The sequence below is a fragment of the Staurois parvus genome, unplaced genomic scaffold, assembly GCF_062004578.1.
Source record: "Staurois parvus isolate SC_StPar_1 unplaced genomic scaffold, SC_StPar_1.0 ptg000384l, whole genome shotgun sequence".
NCBI classification, from domain to species: domain Eukaryota; kingdom Metazoa; phylum Chordata; class Amphibia; order Anura; family Ranidae; genus Staurois; species Staurois parvus.
The window spans coordinates 175,211-197,445 of record NW_028318180.1 but is presented as its reverse complement, the minus strand read 5'-3'; the positions used below and the strand labels follow the sequence as shown (position 1 = coordinate 197,445).

Genomic DNA, 22,235 nt, shown 5'->3' with positions numbered 1-22,235 from the left:
GTGAAATGGTTTGATACAGTAATGTTTTACTATGTGATTTTAGTGTATTTAGTGAATGTCACTTTTTGTCATTTTCAAATTTCCCGCCGTTCCGTCCCCCATATGTCCCGATGCTCGCAGGGGACGGAACCTAGATGACAGATGCCAGCATCCGCTGGAGAACATTACAGGGGACACTGCAGGAGGGACATCACGGGAGCACAGGTAAGTAATCGAGGGATCGCGGAGCAGCTCCGCAGTGTATTCCCGAGTGTAGCTCGGGGTTACCGCTTTTGGTACTGAAACTTTACCCCGAGCTACACTGGGGAATACCGCCAGGGGGGTTAATATACACGCATTGGAATTTTTGTTTACCAAAGAAATGTAGCAGAATACATTTTGGCCTTAATATATGACTAAATTTGAGTTTATTGGATTTTTTTTATAACAAAAAGTAGAAAATATCTTTTTTTTCAAATTTTTTTGTCTTTTTTCGTTCATACTGCAAAAAAATAAAAAAAATCCAGATCAAATACCACCAAAAGAAAGCTCTAATTTTGTTTGGGTAAAACTACAGACCTTTGCCCCACACTAACTGACCCCCATACCCACTACCAACCCCTACCCCTCAACTAAACCCCCACCCCTCAAACTACCGCCCTTTCCCCCCACTGACAGGCCCTCAGCCCCCCACACTACTGCCCCGTTCCCCCCACTGACAGATCTCCTCCAACTATTGCCCCCTTCCCCCAGTGACAGACTCCCACTGATGCCCCCTCCACCCACTGACAGGCCCCTGCCTTTTTTGACTTTCCTGTAAGTTAATCAGTGAGTGCTCTAAATAGCACCTGTTGGTTACATGGCAAAGGTGCCCGGCAATTGAGGAGTTAATTGTTAGCCACCCCCGTGGGACTCCCTCCCTGGCAGCTATGGGGTTATATCTGTGCAGCTGCTCGGCTGCCCCCCTCTTCAGCTGTCACAATGCCAGTGAAGTAGTGAAGCTTTAGGAAAGTCTGCACCCCTAGCCTGTCTTGCCTGGCATTGATGGAATTAAATGCTTTCAAATCAAAGTATTATGTACTGTTTGTCTGTAACACTGGTCGGTTTACTCTTCGGCTTGAGCTCACGGGGCTCAGCTTGTTTCCTGATCACTTCCCTGTGAGATCAGGAGACAGCGCATGCGCACAAGCCGCAGGGGTGTAGAATTTCATGGGATGCTGAATTTCATGCTACACTTGGAAAAGATGCATTGCATCATGCATGCCTTTCATTTATTCATCCAATTACATGACCATCCAGGACCGCCCTGCTGCCTGAGCAAAGACTGTCAGTTTAGCAATCAGGCTGCACAGGCCCCCCTGCAACACAGGCAGGGTTGAAAGTGTGACCCCTGTAGCTACACCCATTCTGGAGAGCCCATTAAGCCATCAAGCCACTGGGGGCGAATTTCTTCCACCAACTTTCATCTATTAGAGCCAGGACAGTCCTAATGACCCTCAAGTCTTTCCAGCATCCTTAGTGAGGTTAAACAGTAAAGATTTTTCCAGACAACAAAACCACAGTGGAGTGTATGGTTCACAAGGGAGAAACCAGGAGTCTTCTTTTGCTTAGACTCACTTTTGAAATATTGCTGTTGGCAGGGCAAACTGTCCTATCCTTGACGGCTTTATACCTCCCAAGCTCTCAAAACATTATGGCAGCCAGTCTAAGCAAAAGATTTGTAGGCCACAATGAGTGGTCCCTCAAATCCAAGTACCTTCATAGTATTTTTGATGCATGGGGAATGCCAGCCATAGATTTGATACCATCGACTGAGAAAATCTGATTTCCTCTCTTTTTATCTTCATTCTAAGACCTACAGGCTCTGGGTTAGGATGCCTTGAGAATGTCTTGGCTTTGTCCCCTGAGTTATATTTTTCCACCAATTCCCCCTAATTCTTTTTAGTCCCACTAAAAATCAGGAGGAGATGGTGATTCTCAAACTGGCAGAAAAGACCTTTGTTTCCCCTGTTAGAGAGAATGAAGCTGGAGCTGCCGATTCTGCTACTGTAATGTCAGGATCTCCTGATCCAGGACATGACTATTCACCTTGTCAGGGCTCCAGGTATGACCAGAGATGTGTGGACTGACACAGGGAAACACAGGCTTCAAGTATGGTGTAAAAGTAATATAATTTATTTAAGGTACACAATACACAGAGCACACAGTGCAAAACCAAACTTTAAGCTAGTCTTAATATGTGCGAGAACACAAGCGTAGTCAGGCAGGCCGGGTCGGTAACTATCGGGCAGGTAGGTACAGGAGGATCAGGCGGGGAGTAGTCAGGTCACGAGCCAGGTTCAGCAACTAACAGGCAAGTAGGTACAGGAGGAGCAGGCAGAGAGTAGTCAGGTAAAGAGCCAGGGGTCAGTGCAGGAGACAGTCATCAGGATCAAAGCAGGGTCAGCAACAAAGGGTACTTCAGAGAACAGAGGATCAGGCACAGGTAACAAGATACAGGGGCTCATGGGAAACAAACACCAAGGCACTGATCACAGGCCTGGTCCTGCTTAAATACACCTCCTGCAATCAGCCTCAGGTGATGGCTTGATTGCAGGAGTGAGATTCTGGCTGCTGAGAGCACCCGCTGGCCAGTCTTGGTACTGCAGCCCACAAGGCAGGTGAGTCTCACCACCAGTCCATTTCTGACACACCTTAATCTCAAGAGATTAAACTTAATGGTCTGGAAGTTGAATGGAGAAGTTTGAGGCAGTTTAAATTATCTGATAATGTCAGATTTATCTCTAAAATAATCTACTAACTCAACTTATGATTGCATTTGGAAATCTTTTATACAGAAGTCTTCTGAGGAACACTAGAGCCTGCTTTCTTTGTCAATGTTGAACATTTTACATGTCTGACAACACAAATGATATCAAAGCATTAAAAGGTGCAGGTTTCCTTGTTATCAGCCATGACTAAAAGCAAGTGTGTTGTCAGGGCCTGGATCACCTGCTTGTGGCACTTTGTTTCCCTGGGCATTGGGTTGTAATTTCAGGGTCTACAAGTGTGTTTCTCCCAGCAGTCCCTTTCCATCTGCTCCCTGCACCTCAGTTTTCCCTGCTTATCCACATTCCTCATCTTTGTATATATTGTATATAGTTAGTTGTTAATTTGGCTTTTTGTTAGTTATTAATCCGGTATTCTGTCACTGGATTTGTTTGTTCACTTGTATTTTTATGTTTGCTGTGTCATGGCGTTTGGATGGTTTTTGTTTCACTGTAAATAAATCCCACTTAAAGCATACTGTCTGGTCATAGTTTCCTGAGTGTAGCCATGAAAATCTGGCCATCTTTGCTGCTAATTCATGACATTGGTTTTCATTTTTGGTGGTAGCCACTGAAGGCCACTGGTCACAGCTTCTTTTCCAAAATGAGCCATGTCTTTGGTCCTCAAAGCTAATATTAAAGGATAGGTTCACCCTTGGGAACAGGTTACATGTTCCACCAGTTTCTAGGGTGGAACATGCAGCATGTTCCCAATGCTGCAGATGACACCCACTGCCCAACCCCCCCCCCCCCCCCCCTCTGACAGACGTACGGGGAGAAGCTCCCCTGTACGAGCTGTCAGATTTGAAAACAGCTTGGCCACATGGGCTTTCTGAATGAACTGCAAGTCCCGACACCAGAAATCTGCTGATCGCTGGTGCAATGCTTTACAGACTCCTGCAGACAAAAATAATAAATTCACTCTTTTTTTTACCTGCAAAACAATGTGCATTTATTATTTTTATGCAAAAGGTGAACTTATCTTTTAAGGACAGAGTTTCTCACAGCTCTGCTCTCCTCTGCTAGGAAAGTATCAGAGTTATGTGCATTTTCTATGAAAGAGCCATACTGTATATTTCTTCAAGATGGAGTTATTCTAAGGCCAGTTCTGGATTTTCTTCTCAAGGATTTTACTCCATTTCATTTCAATTGGAATTTCATTCATTCTTATAGAAACAATTGAAACAATAGAAACAAGTGCACTAATACGGCTACAATCACCTCAAGCATTCATTCTTATAACATTTGTGCCCAAAGACGATGAAGAATGGGTTGGCAGTTTCTTCTGGAATTATTTCTTCTTGGATTGTCAGGACTACCTAGACCAGGGGTCCTCAAACTACAGACGTCGGGCAACATGCGGCCCGCCGAGGACATTTATTTGGCCCGCCGGGCAGAGGCGTAGGGACTAGAATTTGGCAGGCCGGGAGATCTCGGCAGGGCTTGGGCGGGAGGCAGGAGGGCGGGATCAGCAATTCTAGAACAGGGGAAGGTGGGCTCGGCTTATGAACCCGCACCACTCACCTGGCCTCTCTGCAGCCAGCCGGCCATCTATTCTGATCAGTGTATGCAACCGTCACAGCTGGAGGGTGGAGCCTAGAGCTGACCATGAAGAGGGGGAGCAAGAGAGGAGACTCCATCGCTGCATGTCAGGTATCACAGCCACGGACCCTAGATAAGTGCAATAGATGATCGATCTCCTCCCTCTTTCCCCCTCTCTCCTCTCTCTCTCTCCCCCTCCTCTCTCTCTCCCCCCTCCTCTCTCTCCCCCCTCCTCTCTCTCCCTCCCTCCTCTCTCCCCCCTACCCCTCCTCTCTCACCCCTCCCCCATCATCTCTCTCCCCTCCCCCTCTCTCTCCCCTCCCCCCTCTCTCTTTCCCTCCTCCCTCTCTCTTTCCCTCCTCTGTCTCTCTCCCCCTCCTCTGTCTCTCTCCCCCTCCTCTGTCTCTCTCCCCCTCCTCTGTCTCTCTCTGTCCCCCCTCCTTATCCCTCCCCCCTCTCTCTTTACATTGTACACAGATCTGACCCAACAAGGTGTCCTGCATTTACTGTATATGTCGCTCCATAAGACACACTTGGGGGAAATGTCTGTGCATCTTATGGAGCAGCCGGCCCAGTATTTCTGCTGCCGTTGTATGTCCGCAGTCTCTGGTCATCTCATGTACTATGTCCACAGTCTCTGGTCATCTCCTGTACTGTGTCCACATTTGTTCATAGTTTTTTTTTTTTTAAACTATAGTCCGGCCCTCCAACGGTCTGAGGGACAGTAAACTGGCCCCCTGTTTAAAAAGTTTGAGGACCCCTGACCTAGACATTTTACAGACGTTTACAAGTCCTTGATATTTTCTACTCTTTCAGAGTTCAGAGAAAATTCAACAACAGGTGTAGAGGCCTTGCGAGCATCTCTATGCAAAGGTCTCAGTGGAGGTAGCCTGAAAAATGGCTAGCTGTTCAATGGTGAATACCTTCATTTGTCATTACAGAGTTGATGTTTGCTTGGTCACATCAGAATCATTACATTCTGTAGTCATTTCTACAGCTGTTAACAATATAAATTTTCTTTTCAGCAGTTCATCTGAGTCTTTTTCTTATTACTCACTCTTTGTTTTTTTAGCACTTCTTGCTATTTCCAATAGTAGCCAGACAGGAGGAGGACCAAGAATTGGGAAAATTGTTGACATTTAATAATAATTTTCCTTTCCTTATCCTCCTCTTGTCACCCTAGAATCACCCCCCCCCCCCCGTTTTCATTGTGAGGCTTGGGTAGAAGGTCCGGTTTAAAATTTATAACTAGGTAGCTGTATTCCTGGAATGCTCAGAGGGGAGAAGCCGACATGAGAAGGGTCCAGGAGAGTAAAATTACAGTAAGTATGTTAACAATCTTCCCCAATGTTGCTCTTGACCATGACTGGGATGTGGTGTTGGTATATCTAAGCATAATTACAATTAGTCCATATGTATATAAAGGTAGTAGTTTACAATTTCTTGCATTATTTTTAAAGAACGCAAAACGTCTTTGAAAACAAGTCCCCAGTGTAGCAATCATGCACATAGAGATGGGAGCGGTCATCCATGTTGCTCCAAACCTATGCATTTTTGTATCTCTTAAACTCCAAATCAGTCTACCTCCCACAATTTTCCCCCTCCCTCAGGAATGCGATCGGTGTATGTTTGCGGAGTTCAAAAAGCCTGAGCTTTTTACACAACCTCCTCTTCCCAAATAAGGCAATTGGCTTTCTATTGTAAGAAGACACCCTGCTGCTTTTGGTAGAAAAAAGGCTGTTATGCTTGGAGTGGAGAGAGAAAGCAGTCTCCTGCGCTGTAACAACGAAACTAGCAGTAGAGACAAGAAATCCTTTTTGGCTCATGAGACTTAAAGCTGATTAACCCAAGGCTTTTTGGCAAGTACTTATCTACCTAACTGTCTTTGTTATCTTTTTGCTGTGCTGTTGTTCTCTGTATATTTATATATATATTGGTTCCATCCTTGTTCTGTAAATATTTTTCTTGCACCCCTTTGACCTTTTAGTAATAAATCTCACTTCCTGAAAGTGTTGAACTTATTCTAAAGCTTTTTTAATGCAACTTACGATTTCCTGCCGCTGAAGAGCGCTACTATGTGTGTTTAACCCTCTGTATAACCTGTTTGCGGTGATAGTGGTAGACAGACAATTATCCAATCATCCTAGTGTTATTGCTGATATTGCCAAGTTTCCTCTTTCTCTGTACAAAAAGGAGGTGGTGGCAGTGTGAAGGGTTAATTGCGTAATTAACCTGACCCAGTAACAATCGTGCTCAGGCTGCGAGTACACAGGTTGTGGACCATTAGCTGGAAAATCTGTGTGCAGGCAGCCAGGCGTGGCATTGTTACACACGTGACATCGCGGTTTTAGATTGGCTAGTCCTTCGGTCACGAGTTTGGAGAGAAGGTCAGGGGTCTGACGCCGCGGTCGTCACACCCAGTGATGGAGGATTTCTACGGGAAACATCAGTCTGCAGGCATGGGTTGCACTTTATTATAGGTATGTTACATCCTTGGTTTGTCCTAGAAAATATTTGTTTACTAAAATGTAGCTCAGAAAGTGAAAAGAGAGTAGGAACCTAATATGAAACATATGAAAGCACAAATTTGAGAAATGTTTGAATTGTGGTAGATTTGCTTAAAGCAAAATGATCAGATTTATTTTCAGTAGGGATATTAGTTTGCTCATCTCATGTAAAATGCTTGTTATATACAGTATGTCTATATTTTCTTGTCTTTACAAGAATAGGAATATGTATTACTTACATATACACATTGGAACATCTGTCCATTTTCCAAGTTGGCATGATGCATGTTCAGTTCCAGACAACGTGTACCCTGTCAAACATACATAGGTAGCACGTTCACGATGTCCGTATTCTCTACTACTATCTTTAGCTTTTCCATTTATTATTGCTGGAGGATTTCCACAGGAATTCCCTTAAAACAAATAATAATGAAAAGATAAATGCAACACATGCAAGATGCTATGAAGATAGGCTCTATGTATAGTTTGTTGCACAAACAGCAACCATTTGTAAATTCTATACCACCACATGATCTGAAAGTAGGAAATGCTCTGCATATGTTTTGTAATTTCATGCCCTTTAAATTTTCAACAAATTTACAAAACTTTTCTAAATTGCGTCCTGGACCTCATAAATCAAATCCAATAATCATATATACATTCCACCCCTCCCCCTTAAAACTAATACATTTATTACTAATTAATATCTAATTCTTCTTTAAAGCAGTATTAAACCCAAAAGCAAACATTTATTATATTACAGCTTACTTATTGTTATATCTGATGGCTGCATTAGTTTTCTTTTTTTAGGCTTTCTTTCTTCTATTTTCTGGTGAGCTGGCTGGTAAGTCTGTTGTTTTTAAAAAAACAAATCACTCTTGCAAATGTATCAGTTACAGGGATGAGACAAACCATTTACTACTGACAGGGGTGCTTACAAAGATCAGCTTTTATTTATGTAACACCTTTATCCCAAAAGATAAACTGTTTGCTATAACTACTTATAAACTGCTAGCTGGAGTTTGGCTTAAATTTTTAGTGTATTTAAATCTGCTAGTCCATCTAACACTCTTCTCCCCCGGACTAACAATGCTACTGTCTAAAGGTGCCCCTATGCTCCTTTATCCAGTATGAGGCACTCTAATACAGGAGGTGTGTTACTAGCCTGATCACCAGGTAAAATCAGAGGGAAAAAAATCCTATAAAAAGAAAATCAATGCAGCCACCACATCTAATGACTGGTAAGTTGCAATATACACTATATTGCCAAAAGTATGATGGCAATATAGCATATGGCAATAGGCATATGATGCCTGCCTTTACATGCACTTAAACTTTGATGGCATCCCAGTCCTAGTCTGTAGGGTTCAGTAATGAGTTTGCCCACTCTTTGCAGGTATAACAGCTTCAACTCTTCAGGGAAGGCTGTCAACAAGGTTTAGGAGTGTGTCTATAGGAATGTTTGACCATTCTTCCAAAAACGCATTTGTCAGGTATTGATGTCGGACGAGAAGGCCTTGCTCTCAGTCTCCGCTCTAATTCATCCAAAAGGTGTTCTATCAGGTTGTGGTGCAGGCCAGTCAATTTCTTCCACCCCAAAGTTGCTCATCCTTGTCCTTATGGACCTTACTTTGTGCACTGTTGCGCAGTCATGTTGGAACTCTTCCCAAAAAGTTGGGAGCATGAAATTGTCCAAAATGTATTGGTATTCTGATGCCTTAAGAGTTCCCTTGACTGGAACTAAGGGGCAAAGCCCAACCCCTGAAAAACAACTGCACACCATAATCTCCCCTCCACCAAACTTTACACTTGGCACAATGCAGTCAGACAAGTACCATTCTCCTGGCAACCATCAAACCCAGACACGTCTATTGGATTGATTCCTCACTCCAAAGAACACGTCTCCACTGTTTAAGAGTCCAGTGGTGGCGTGCTTTGCACCACTGCATCCGATGCTTTGAATTGCAGTTGGTGATGTAAGGCTTGGATGCAGCTGCTCAGCCATGGAAATCCATTCCATGAAGCTCTCTACGCACTGTTGTTGTGCTAATTAGAAGGCCACATGAAGTTTAGAGGTATTGAATCTGCAAACAGTTGGCGACTTCTGCGCACTGTGCGTTTCAGCTTGCGCTGACCCACTCTGTCATTTTACGTGGCCTACCTCTTCGTGGCTGAGTTGATGTTGTTCCCAGTTGCTTCCACTTTGTTATAACACCACTAACAGTTGACCTTGGAATATTTAGTAGCAAGGAAATTTCACGGATGAACTTATTGCACAGGTGGCAACCTATCACAGTACTATGCTTGAATTCACGTAGCTCACGAGAGCAACCCATTCTTTCACAAATGTTTGTAGGAGCAGTCTGCATGCCTAGGTGCTTGATTTTATACACTTGTGGCCATGGACTACACAGACATTGCCCTACAAACACTCACTAAAAATGTGCTAACCACTAAAACCAATGGCCACTACTCCATACTCGTACAACTAGAGTCTGCTACCTTTAAAACTGTCGAACATCAGTTCCTCCTCAAAAAACTCCACTCCTCTCACCTCAAAAAAACTCTACTCTTTCCTTTTTCTCCTCCTACCTATCACAGTGTTCCTTTAGTTTTGCCTGCAATTCTGTCTCCCCCTGTCTGCTTTCTCTTTCTGCAGGGGTCCTCCAAAAAGAACAAAGATTCCTGATTCTCTATTAAATGGATTTAAAATGGAATAAAATGTTGGGTGGCATGAAGACAAATTCGAAAAATATAAAACAAATGTCACTCAGTGTTGCCAATCTACCAGATTGAAATTCACTGACATGACAACCAGAACTTACTGACACAGCCAGGTTTTTACTAGCATTTCCAAAAGTTACAAGATTACAGTTATAAATGCAAATTTCAAAATTTAAACTACAAACAATACAATATGCAATTAGCAATGTAATGTAAGGTAGATATTAAGGTAAAAAAAAAATATTTCTCATGTTGTTTTTGATTGAGTAACTGCAGGTTATTATGACCCATCTGTTTTTGTCACCTATGTCAGACTGGAGCGATATCCCCTAATTTCTGTTCCATAGCCACCACAGAAAGTGAGGGGAAATCCTTGGTAGCCACCAGAATCACCAGAATTCATGTCCCCAATTCTAAAAATTCACCTCTACTCCTGTTTTGGAATCTCATTTGCTTTCGGTGATAGTAGTAAACAGAAAGTCAGAATCCATTACAAAGTGCACTCCGTTGACAGAATACACTTCCATGCTGAAGTATGTATAAAAAGGATTCACACCATTTATTTAAACTTCCACAGGGATTTCCATACAAAGCCTGTAACCAAAAAGCTTTGGAAATTTGTAATTTTTTTTCCCTCTGGTCTGACAATACAACAAAGAGTGAAGCTCTTTAGCATGGTGGCAGACAACGCTGCTTCCAAAAACAGAAGCAGAATTAGCCTATTAAGACTAAAAGATACATTTAGCAGCTTTTGGAGAGACAAACAGTTATCTCCAGCTTACTGTACAAAGAGGTAAAAAGAGAATAAACCTATAATATATTGATACACATATTGATAACTAATCACCCCCAAAAACATGCTGAAAGTGGTTGAAAACCTCAGTCATAAAATCTGAACAAAGCACATAAATCTGTAGTGCTTACTTGGCTCTCTCCAAAGCTCTAGGTGGAGTAAATTTCCTCTGTTATCAACTTGATTAACTTCTGAGAAGTTTTCACCATGTGAAATATAATTGTGACAGGCGAGGGAGCTCAGCACACAGCTTGTCTCAGGGGTGTATCATGAAATTAGTGCACGTGTGCAAGATCAAAAGTGGGTCCTAGGCAGAGATAAAGATAAAATGTGTTGTGTGAAGTGCACTGAGGTGAAAAGTGGATGTGGGTGTGTACAGCGTGGAGTGTACAGTGACAGTGGGTTGTATGTATAGGGAGAGGAGTGCAGAGTATATGGCGGTGGGTAGTATGTGTAGGATGGTGTCAGTGGGGCAGTGGATGGTGTCAGTAGTTATTTCTTATTATTATTATTTTTTTTTTTTTTACAATTTAATGTTTTATTTTTATAATTTTTTCAAAATGCTTTTGGGTGGCCAGTTGATGGTGTCAGTAGAGCAATTGAGTAGATTTCAAAATTTTTTTTATTATTATTTAATTATTTTTTACAATTTATTTTTGTATTTTTTTCACAATGATTTTGTGGGGGCAGTGGACAGTGTCAGTAAGGAGTGAACAGGGACCACTAGTATATATTGGGCTGTCATTAGATTGGGATGAATAAACAGAACCTGTACCCTCTTATATCACTCATCCCTATCACAGTCTTCCTTACATCAGATGTCACTACATGGGACCAATTAATACCATAGGCTGATGACAAAAAAACTAAACTTCTTTGGCTGCACTCATTAATGCTATTGCTGGAGGACAAAACAGGCAAGAGGAGGAGAGGAGGGAGAGAGATTTGGGGGAAGGAAGAAAATGAGGAAGGAAGGAAGAAAATGAGGAAGGAAGCAAGGGGAGCAAGGAAGGAAGGAAAGGAATGGATGCAGGAAAGAGGAAGGAAGGAAGGAATGGATGGAGGAAAGAGGAAGGAAGGGGACAGAGGAAGGAAGGAAAAAAGGAAGGAGGTTGGAAATGGATGGAGGAAAGGAAAGAAGGAAAGGGAGAGGGTGGATGGAGGAGGAAAGGGAAGGAAGGAGGTAGGAAATGGATGGAGGAAAGGAAAGAAGGAAAGGGAGAGAGTGGGTGGAGGAGGAAAGGGAAGGAAGGAGGTAGGAAATGGATGGAGGAAAGGAAAGAAGGAAAGGGAGAGAGTGGATGGAGGAGGAAAGGGAAGGAAGGAGGTAGGAAATGGATGGAGGAAAGGAAAGAAGGAAAAGGAGAGAGTGGATGGAAGAGGAAAGGGAAGGAAGGAGGTAGGAAATGGATAGAGGAAAGGAAAGAAGGCAAGGGAGAGAGTGGATGGAGGAAGGAAGGAGGGAAGCAAAGGGAGGGAATGGATGGAGGAAGAAAGGAAGGAAGAAAGGAAGGAAGGAAGGAAGGAAGGAAGGAAGGAAGGAAGGAAGAAAAGGGAGGGAGTGGCTGAAGGAGGAAAGGAAGGAAGGAAAAAGGAAGGAAGGAAAAAGGAAGGAAGGAAAAAGGAAGGAAGGAAAAAGGAAGGAAGGAAAAAGGAAGGAAGGAAAAAGGAAAAAGGAAGGAAAAAGGAAGGAAGGAAAAAGGAAGGAAGGAAAAAGGAAGGAAGGAAGGAAGGAAAAGGAAGGAAGGAAGAAAATGGAAGGAAAGAAGAGGAGGGAAGGAAATGGAGGGAGTGGATGAAGGAAGAAAGGAAGGAAGGAGGAAAAAATGGAAAGGGAAGGAGAGGAGGGAGGAAAATGGAAAGGGAGGGAGTTGAAAGAGGAGAAAAGGAAAGGGAAAGGAAATCCTCTTCTGCACAGCATGGACTGGAGTATGGGTGGGCACAGGGGGAGGCAGAGCAGATCTAGACTCTCTCTCCCATCGGTGTGGAGGATGGGGGGAGTGGCTGGGCACTGAGTAGCAAACAGGGGGCCCACAAAGAGAAATCTGATGGACAGCAAGGGATGATCTGTTCAGCAGTGGGGGCAGTGACAAGCACCAATCTCCTTGTATGGCTTTCAATGAAGCAGCTGGAAGCTGCAGGTGGGAGAGGAGGAGAAGCTACTGATAAATCTCATCCATGGGTACAGGGTGTTCACAGCAAGAGAGAGAGTCCGCTTTGCATTTACCACCAAAAGCTCAATACAAAACAGGTACTGTCACACTCGCGCAAATGTAATTGCGTGTGCAGAAAACGTATGCACACATATGAGCACTGGCGCCAAATGGCCTATTTAAGCTGCACTCTGACATGTATGGATTGCTGAGTGGTCTTCAGCTAGTTCCTGCTTTACCTGCTATATCTGCTTACCTGTGCATGACTCGGCTTGCCCCTGACCTGTCCTTGGATTTCTGACTGCCTACTGTGACCTCAGCATTCTGACTCTGCTCCTGTCTTGTGTTCCTGTACCTTGCTTCCTGGATGTTGATGACCTTTTGTTCTGGCTACACTCCTGTCTGACAAGCAACTGTCACCATGTTCCAGTTCCTGCCTAGTGATCTTTGGTCATCTGTTTCCTGCAAACCCCAAATAGCACCGCCTGCTATACCAGCCCTCGCACCACTCTGTGTCCCCACACTTCCGGTCATCACTACCAGGGGTTTTCGACAAGAAGTGCAAGGGAAGCCTCCTCTCCAGCTTGATCTACACCAGGTAGGTGACAAGAGGTTTCCTGTTCATTCACAAGCTGAAGCATAGTAAACAGAGTTTACTATGCTTTAGTTAGCAATGAACACAGGAGTGATCAGTACCAATCACTTATTGTGTTCATTCAGGAAAGCAAGAGGTCAGTAAACATAACATGCTCAAAGGATAAGTTCAACTATCTGAACATGTTTCATCAATAGGAAAACAATGCAGCCATGAGGGGCTTCACCTACACAGCTTATTCACAGAGGTCATCACACTAAAAATGGCCACGGTACGCCACACCGAAAGTGATGTCACATGTACATCTTCGCATCCGGAAGTTACAGGGTCAGAACTTCCGGTTCCGACCCTGTATGTGTGACATCACTTCCGGTGTGGCGTACTGCTGCCATATTTAGTGTGGGCAAAGAGGTCTGATTTTACAATTTTGTCAGTTCTTCATTGCCAAAACTGAGCAATTGTTTCTGCCTAGCTGGAACTGTCAGAGGAGCTATTGGAACATGTTTGATAAGTCCTGATTTATATACAAAAAGGCTTTTTATTCAGTTTGAAAAAGGGAGTGCATTTGGAGCATCACTTGAGTATTAAATAGTTTTCAACAATATTACGCTATTTTGGTATTTTTTCTTTTGCATTTTCCTCATCCATCCATGAGAATGCATTCAGGGTAAATTAAGGAGGAACCTTGAGCGAAGTCTTGAGAGTAACTAGCTGGTCATAAGGTTCCCCTATCCATCCATCCGTCCATCCAGGAGTGAGAGCTTGGAGGAAGATAAGGGTGGATTACCATCTGTGATGTGGGAGATCAAATTACCCTATGGTAATTGGGGCTTAATTACTTTATGTGAGTGTAAGAAAGGTGTTTTTTGCATTTTTTATATAATATATATTTTTTATCGGTATATAGCAATATATCATTGGCATCTTTTTCTTTTATGTTTTTCGCTATATGAGGAAATATCCAGGAAGGAGAGTCAGTGTGAAATCACATAAAGAGTTATATCATCTCAGAGGACACCACACCCCACCTGCAGGCTTGCATTTTTTTTGCATCTTAAAGCCATACCAGTTTGGGAATTCACAGCATTTGGTGAGTGTGGATCTACAAAATGCTTTTCACAGCAAGTGGGAAATTTATAAAATTTGAGTAAATAATAATTTTTTCACATTTTGGGGACATTGGACTTTAATTTGGGACTTTCTTTGGACTTTCACATATAATTTTTCACAGTTTTGATTACTTGTATTATTTGAACCCATTATCTGCTGATCATTGCAAGAAAATGTGCATTTATTATTTTTTTTTTTTAAAGGTGAACTTATTCTTCAACAGCCCCACCCACACTCTACCCTGAAGCCTATCCTCTTGTGCTCTAGGAGCAGCTGACAGCCAGTGGGAGGGAGAGGAGGGGAAGCTAGCAGCACTGTGGGGGTGCTGAGGGAATGTTACAGTGGGGGTGGGGTTCAAGGCAGAAGGGGGGGGGGGAGCAGAGCAGCAGGGGAATTTTAGAAAGGGAGGTGACAGAGCTGCTGGGGATAATAGAACAGTGGTGGAAGCAGAGGATATGAGGCAGGACAGTGACAGCAATAGAGGTGGGGGATCACATTTTAGGTGAAAAGCTGTGATCAGTGGCTTGTCAGCTTCTGATCACAGCTATTAATTTATTCAACAGAGTCTGCTAGATAGTTCTGTACATGGTTGCGTCTGTCTATTTGCCATTTCTTTCTACAACTTCCTGGATTTCCTGCATGCTTTTCTAAGGACTGCATATCCCATGGTACTTTGCTGGCTGCAAGCAGTGATTCTTGTACTGAAACCTCCTGAAACTATTCCTCTCCCTGGAGGGGGCAGGTGAGGGAAGCAGCAGTTGTCCTTGGAGCAGCAGGGCACCAAGAGTGAGTATTAGGCCTTTCTAGTTAAAAAATAGCTTCCGCTTCTCTTAAGGAGAGCTTCAATCTGCTGGCCACAGTGCATGATGGTGACAGTATGTTTCTGCAATACATGCTTCAATAGATGAAGGGGGGAGGGAGAGTAGATTATAATGGGGTAGACAGATCAGACTTTGGTCAGTACTTATTGGTGGGTGGAATGGGGAAAGATGGGGGGGAAGGCTATGGCAGATGATAAGAATGTTCCCATGTTACAAACAATCAGTGTAATTGGTACCATTTGTATTTGTATGTCCTCAGATTCCCTGGAGACGTCATCTATTAACGAAACATGTAGGGTAGAGCCAGACATGTTGATGCCATCTCACACAGCAAACATTTCTACATATTAGGCTAGTGTGGAGATGGACAATGTGAAACAGGGTAAGTGAGAAAGTAATTTTAGGTCTACTATGAAATTTCAACTTTATAATAAGTATTACTGTTTCTGGAAACATTCCAATATTTGACAAGAAACTCTATAAAGCCTCTTACCTTCACAGGTAGGTGCTGGTAGCCACTTTCCATCGTTACATTTACTTTCATCAGAGCCAATGATGTGATAACCATCTGAACATATATATTTCACTTTGCTTCCAGAATAATATTGGTTTGCTAATGTTTCTTCACTGATCTCGCCATTAATTATTCCTGGTGGATCACTTCTGCATCGTTTTTTCTCTAAAAACAAACATCACCTCTTATTCAAAGTAGAAGCATTTTTTCATATAAAATACACCATTGTGAATTAAGGACCATGCTGTGCATTCCTGTGTGATTCACATGTGATCCAGTCAAACCACATTGCATCAGTCTTGAATGGGCTGAAACTGTGCCGAACAGCAAAAGTGCATGCCCACTTTATAAAAACACACAGTGATCTAGTGTAGGCAAACAAACTGCATTTGTGACCTTCATTTGGGGTGTCATTCATTTAGCGCTGACACCTGCTGTAGATTGCAACTGCAATGCGTTTTGAGCACGGTGTGCAAAATGTATACAAAATGCAAATTTCTTTTACCATGTTTTGGTGTGAACTGGCCCTAAATGTCAACATAAATAATGTAAACAAATGAACCCCCTGTAACCACTTGACCTCCAGAAGGTTTTACCCCCTTCATAACCAAGACATTATTTTTGCTATTCGGCACTTTGCTACTTTAACTGGCATTTGCTCGGTCATGTGACAATATTCGCAAATTCAATTTATAGAATTTTTTTCACACAAAGTGGGCTTTCTTTTGGTGGCATTTGATCACCACCAGGTTTTTTTCTATTATAACAAAAAATACTGAACATTTTGAATTAAAAAAAAACAATATTTTCTACTTTGTCATAAAACATACCCAATAAAAATAAATATCTGTTTGTAAATTTCGGCTAAAATGTATTCTGCTACATGTCTTTGATAAAAGCCAAACTGAGTTTTTGGGGACACTAGTATAGTTCTGATTGTGATCAAGATACTGATCTGTACAGACAGTATACTAGTAATGGCAGTGATCAGCGACTTGCAGTATATTGTGACTGTGAAAGCGTGGGGCAGTCTGGCTCTAACTGACACTAGCATGGAGGGACACTGACACTGACATTGCTAATGACACTAATACAGTGATCAGTGACAAAACTGTACACTGTACTAATGACACTGGCTGGAGTACAGGAGTGATTAGGAGGGTAATCAAGGGATTAACCATGTGCCTAACAAGTGCATGCAAGTGTATGTGTGCGGTTTTTACTTACAGATCTGGCTGGGTCTCTCCTCACTAGAGTGAGAGTAGCAGCCCAGGTGTAATAGGGCGTCAAATTTGGGTCAGGGGCTGAGAGGCTCTGCAGACTAGCTCTCTGGGACTTCCCCCTGCTTTAGAGCTTTGGAGAACATTCTAGAAGCAGTGTGTGACAGACCCAACCGGGACAAAGGCTTTTGGAGGGGACTGCAGGCTAGCCTCTCTCCTACTGACCATGGACCTGGCATCTGAGGGGGCTCTATTCTTTTGTGGTTGCCCAGGGGAGCATTTGGAGTAGTTTACATCGGATTCAAGTCCATGTCTCCCCAAAACCAACAAACTGGAGGACCAGGATACAGATTTTGGGTCTCTGTTCCAAAGTTAGCATTTCAGCTTCAACCCCCCTCCTTCTTTGACTTTGAGACTCTAAGATGATGTTGATATAATCAGCTCAAAACAACCTCATGCTCATGACTCTTACTCCAATCTTTTTATTAAAGTGTTATGTGTTTACTATCTTCTTCCACTGTGTGCCACCTAGGTGTGCATTCCCATTGATAATTGAGTTAATTGAATCACCTATTGTGTCTGTTGGCAAATCCTTCTGGAGGTGCCTACATGATTAGACTAAGGAATAGACAAGGATTAGACTAATGTAATTTTCACCTTGTTATCTAATCAGTGTGGGATGTTTATCTCAATGTTTAATATTTGTTTTATTGTGGGGACTGCCCCTATTTCTGGAGTGTATAAAAACTGTATTTCTGTTCAATAAAGTATTTCCTTTTTGGCATCTAAGCTAGTCACGTCTAGTCTTGGGTGCAATGCCCAGCTATAATACCCTAGTACTGTGCCCCAGTAGCGAGGAAGCGGTTCTCTGATGGAATCACCCAGGAGTTCCGTCACATGGTGGAAAGCAGTGGGATGCTTTCCACAGTCTGGGACATCCAAACCCACCGGGACCCAGTGTCGGGTGATATCGAAGAAGTGTTCCAGGAGCCAGTCACCATGGAAGCAGAGTTTCAGTGCTGAATGCAAATATGGAAAGCCTGGTGCTGCCCAGGACATGCTGGAATTGAGAGACACGATCCGTATGAAGCTCGGCTTGGAGGATATCCAAGTGGAGCAAGAATATTATGGAAAGACGCTCCCTATATTCCTAGATAGGTACTGGCTGCAGTTGGACTTGCCTATACCATTCTTAGGAGAGCATCCTCAGAAGGAATGGATTATGGAGCTGTATATGCTGTATAGGCTGGTCCACACAGAAGTGGTGCTGGACAATGAGTATCGGGTGCTGCAATGGTATGCTAATCAAAGTGTGTCCCTGGATGACGAACAGCGATCCCATAGAAGGCTATAACTTCGGCGGCCTGGAATTGATATTTGAGATGGTTCAGGAAGATCCATATTTTGGTAGTGCAGCGGAGTGGAGATTGGAGGACATTCAACATGTTAGGGAGTTGGAACATCCCAGTGAGCTCAGATTGAGCCCTGACTTAGACTTTATAGTTACACAAGAATGGGAGCTGGAACAAGCATATAAAAGACTGTTCGATGAAGCTAAACAGTATGCCCCAGCATCCATGGATGTTATGGATTATGAGTCAGCTGGCGAAGCACTGGTACAGGGCCCAAGTGCTGCCAGCACGTGCCCTGGATTTTCAGCAATTCCAGAGACTGGGGGTTTAATAGACTTTTCTGGTAAGGATGAACAACCCAGTGAGCCTCCAGCAGAAGAGCTGACACCAGGGCAGAGCACCACTAACCTCTGCCCAACACCAACAGCACTTCCAGAGCTCCAGGGAGCCAGGGTGGGCAGCCCTTCACCACAGCAGCAGGCCAATATAGTGGAACTCCTAACCCCAGCTGAAGCACTGGCAACGGGGCAGAGTACCGCCAGTCTCTGCCCATACATAGTCCCAGTAGAAGAGCTGTCAACAGGACAGAGGGTCCCAGAATTCATCCCCACACCCACAGCAGTTCAGGGTCGCGGGAGTGAAGGAAGTCGTACAAGCTCCACAGCGGGAGTCCGGGTGTGCAGCTGTTGGAGCAGACAGCTCATCTCCCCAGCTGCAGTTCCACAGTCAGAGAGGAGGTGGTTGCACTCCCTCTCCAGTGGCAGTTCAAGGACCCGGGGAGAGGAGAAAGTCATCCTCCACAGTGGCAGATCCACAGTCCAGGAGAGGAGGTGATCATCCTCCCTCCCCAGCGGTAGATCCACAGTCTGGGACAGAAAGCGTTCGTCCTCCCTGCCCAAACGTCAGCCAGAGTGGAGGAAACTGTTTTACATCCCCAGTATGGATCCATACACCAGGGAGACAGTACCAGAGAATTGTTATCCCAGCAGCCGGATGAGGATACAGGAGAGCAAAAGACTCATCTCCCCAGCAGCAGTTCCACAGTCCAGAAGAGGAGGTGGTCGTCCTCCCTCCCAAACAGTCAGCCAGAGTGGAAGATGTGGGGTCCCCAGCTGAAGCGCTGGCAACAGGGCAGAGTGCCACTGGCCTTTGTCCAGCACCTACCATGTCTTCACAGTTCCAGGGAGTTGGGAAAGTTGCCTTCTCTCCTCAGCAGTCGACCAAAGCCCAGAATGATAAAGACCTCCCAGCTGAAGTGCTGGCAGCTGTACAGAGGGTTCATGTCCTCTGCTCCTCACCTACCAATGACATTTCCCTGTGGCCAAGAATGCGGATTGTGTGGAATGATTTTGTGGGTTCACTCTGCCCGACTAATGCATGTCCAGATCAGGTGGAGGTCTGTGACCTGGCTAGTTGACTTTCGAGGAGGGGAGAAATGTGACAGACCCAACCAGGACAGGAGCTCCAGTTCTCAGAGTCTGTATGTTTTCGGGAGACATGAACTTGAATCTGAAGTATACTACTCCAAAGGTCCCCCCAGGCACCCATCAAAAGAATAGAGCCCCTCTTAGATGTCAGGGCCATGGCCAGTAGGCAAAAGGCTAGCATGCAGTCTTCTCTAAAAGCCCCTGTCCTGGTTGCATCTGTCACACAGTGGGAGGGAGTGAGTAGTGGCTGGTTTTCACTCTCAAAGGATCCTGGCCAATCCAACAGAGATTGGGGCCAGGATAGCCCTTAAGAATGACTGAGCCTGCTCAGTAGCAGGAGAGTTTGGGTGGAAGATGGAGAGGAAGTGAGGCTGGAAAGCAGGAGCCTTGGAGGGAGCCTATATGGCAGAGGACCTTAGAGGGAGGAAAGCTCAGGACTTCACCGGCCCCCAGAGAGAGGACCCCCTGTGCAGCAGGGAAGAAGCGGCCCAGCTAGAAGGTCGGGTAGCACCCAAAAACCCAGCAGAAGCATAGGAGAAAAACTGAGTGAGTAAACCTGCACCCCCTGGGCCAGTAAGGGGAAAGAGGCGCTGGATTAGCTTTTTACCTGGGACTGTTCATACTGCAGTGGCAGGCACTGGATCTCCTGCTCAGAAATTCACCCAGTACAGCTGGATGAGGAGAGGATGCATTGAGGGTCTGGGCAATACTATGGAAGATGCTGGCTAGCTTTCTGGAAGATAATTTTTTCTGTAAAGACTTGTACATACAGTGGTTGCCAAGGAGTTTGTCCTCTGTTGCCATTACCCTTGCGCATCCAATACACCCCTTACACCCAAGTTCAATCCCCTAATAAAATTTCAAAACAAGCTAAAAGACTGGTTACTGTCTTCTGGGTGAAAGTCTGACTGAGGGAAATGTGTGTTGTCTGGCTGTGCAGGGCTATAGGGGGACCCAAACTTCAGTGACTCCTAAGGGGGTAGTGCTACACATATATAAGAGAGCTGTTGTTGTAAAGTAAACACAGGAGAGGAGTGTGGAGGGTATAACATTGGACAGTATGTACAGGAGAGGAGTGTGGAGGGTATAACAGTGGGCAGCATGTACAGGAGAGGAGTGTGGGGGGTATGATAGTAGGCGGTATGTACAGGAGAGGACTGTGGAGGGTATGACAGTGGGCAGTAGTACAGGAGAGGAGTGTGGAGGGTATGACAGTGGGTGGTATATACAGGAGAGGAGTGTGGAGGGTATGACAGCGGGCAGTATGTACAAGAGAGAAGTGTGGAGGGCACAACAGAGAACAGTATGTACAGGAGAGGAGTGTGGAGGGTATGACAGTGATCAGTATGTACAGGAGAGGAGTGTGGAGGGTATGACAGTGGGCAATATGTACAGGAGATGAGTGGGGAGGATATGACAGTGGGCAGTATGTACAGGAGAGGAGTGTGGAGCGTATGACAGTGGGCAGTATGTACAGGAGAGGAATGTGGAGAGTATGACAGTGATCAAGTGATCAATATGTACAGGAGAGGAGTGTGGATGGTATGAGAGTGGGTGGTATGTATAGGAGAGGAGTGAGGAGGGTATGACAGTGGGCGGTATGTACAGGAGAGGAGTGTGGGCGGTATGACAGTGAGCAGTATGTGGAGATGCAGTGTGGAGTATGCTGGGTAATAAACGTATGAACAATGTGGAGGGTATAAGGGGAGTTAGTATGGACAGAAAAGTAATGAGAAGTGTATGACAGCAGTATGCATAAGAGAATAGAATGGTGGCTATGGTGGTATGTGCAGGATAGGAAGGTGGAGGGTATGGTGAGTATTGTGTGCAGGAGAGAAGGGGATAGTGGCAGGCTGTGCAGATGATGAGTGTGGGCTGCATGACACTGTACTATGTGCAGGAGAGCAGTACTGAAAATGAATAATACATCTGTAAAATGTGTGCACAAAATTACATGGTGCAGCAGAACCCTGTAGTTTGGTGTGGCATCTTTTTGGAAGATTCAGGAGCTTCATTTCTGTGTTGCTTGTGCATAGGGTAGCCCATTGTAATGAATGAGCTGCTCTACATATGACGCATGAAAAACACGCTTGCACTTGGTTGCACCTGTATGTGTTCTCTAAATAATTTGTATTCATACAATTGTGCTTTTATGCAAAAGTATTCATTATTCCAAATCACTTTGTATTTTGGATGTTATTTTGGAAGATTCAGATTCATTCATTATGTTTCCAGTGTAACTTTGCATTGCGTTTTCCTTGTGACATGCTTGCAACTTTGATGCAGCTTGGATGCTTTGCGATTTGTTTGCGATTTTAATGTAACTTGCTTGTGACTTTGGCCAATCATAAGAATACAGAGTGTGACACATATTATTGAACTTACAAAAAACCCTGAAGTAGCAAATGAATGAAACAAATTAATAATTTATTTTGGATTTGTTGAATTTAACTTCTTTTATGATTCGGAGATTTGGATACATCCAGATCTCAGAACAACAAAAATTTCATCTGGATTTCGATCCATAATGAAACAAAATCACACTTTTAAACCTAACTACTCTTAGGGCTTGTTCCAACATGTGTTTATTATGAGGAATGAAGCAATGATCACTATACCATGTTTGGTGTGTTCATGTTTTTGTCTAAAATTTTGATTATGTTTTCGTTCTGTTTATGAAGCATTGAAAAA

At 44.0% G+C, this 22,235-nt stretch overlaps 1 protein-coding gene across 3 annotated transcripts in view; it reads right to left on the bottom strand.

The window, feature by feature from the left end:
• Positions 1-22,235, bottom strand: part of LOC149455902 (coagulation factor XIII B chain-like) — a 194,163-nt gene that overhangs the window by 72,991 nt on the left and 98,937 nt on the right. For 2 of the 3 annotated variants that reach the window (XM_089685746.1, XM_089685748.1), the window contains 2 exons: positions 15,525-15,710; positions 7,075-7,248 (listed from right to left, as the gene is read on the bottom strand). In XM_089685746.1, coding sequence (XP_089541872.1) covers positions 7,075-7,248; positions 15,525-15,710 — 360 coding nt within the window. The remainder of the gene's footprint in view (positions 1-7,074; positions 7,249-15,524; positions 15,711-22,235) is intronic. The other variant, XM_089685747.1, reaches the window with a different exon arrangement.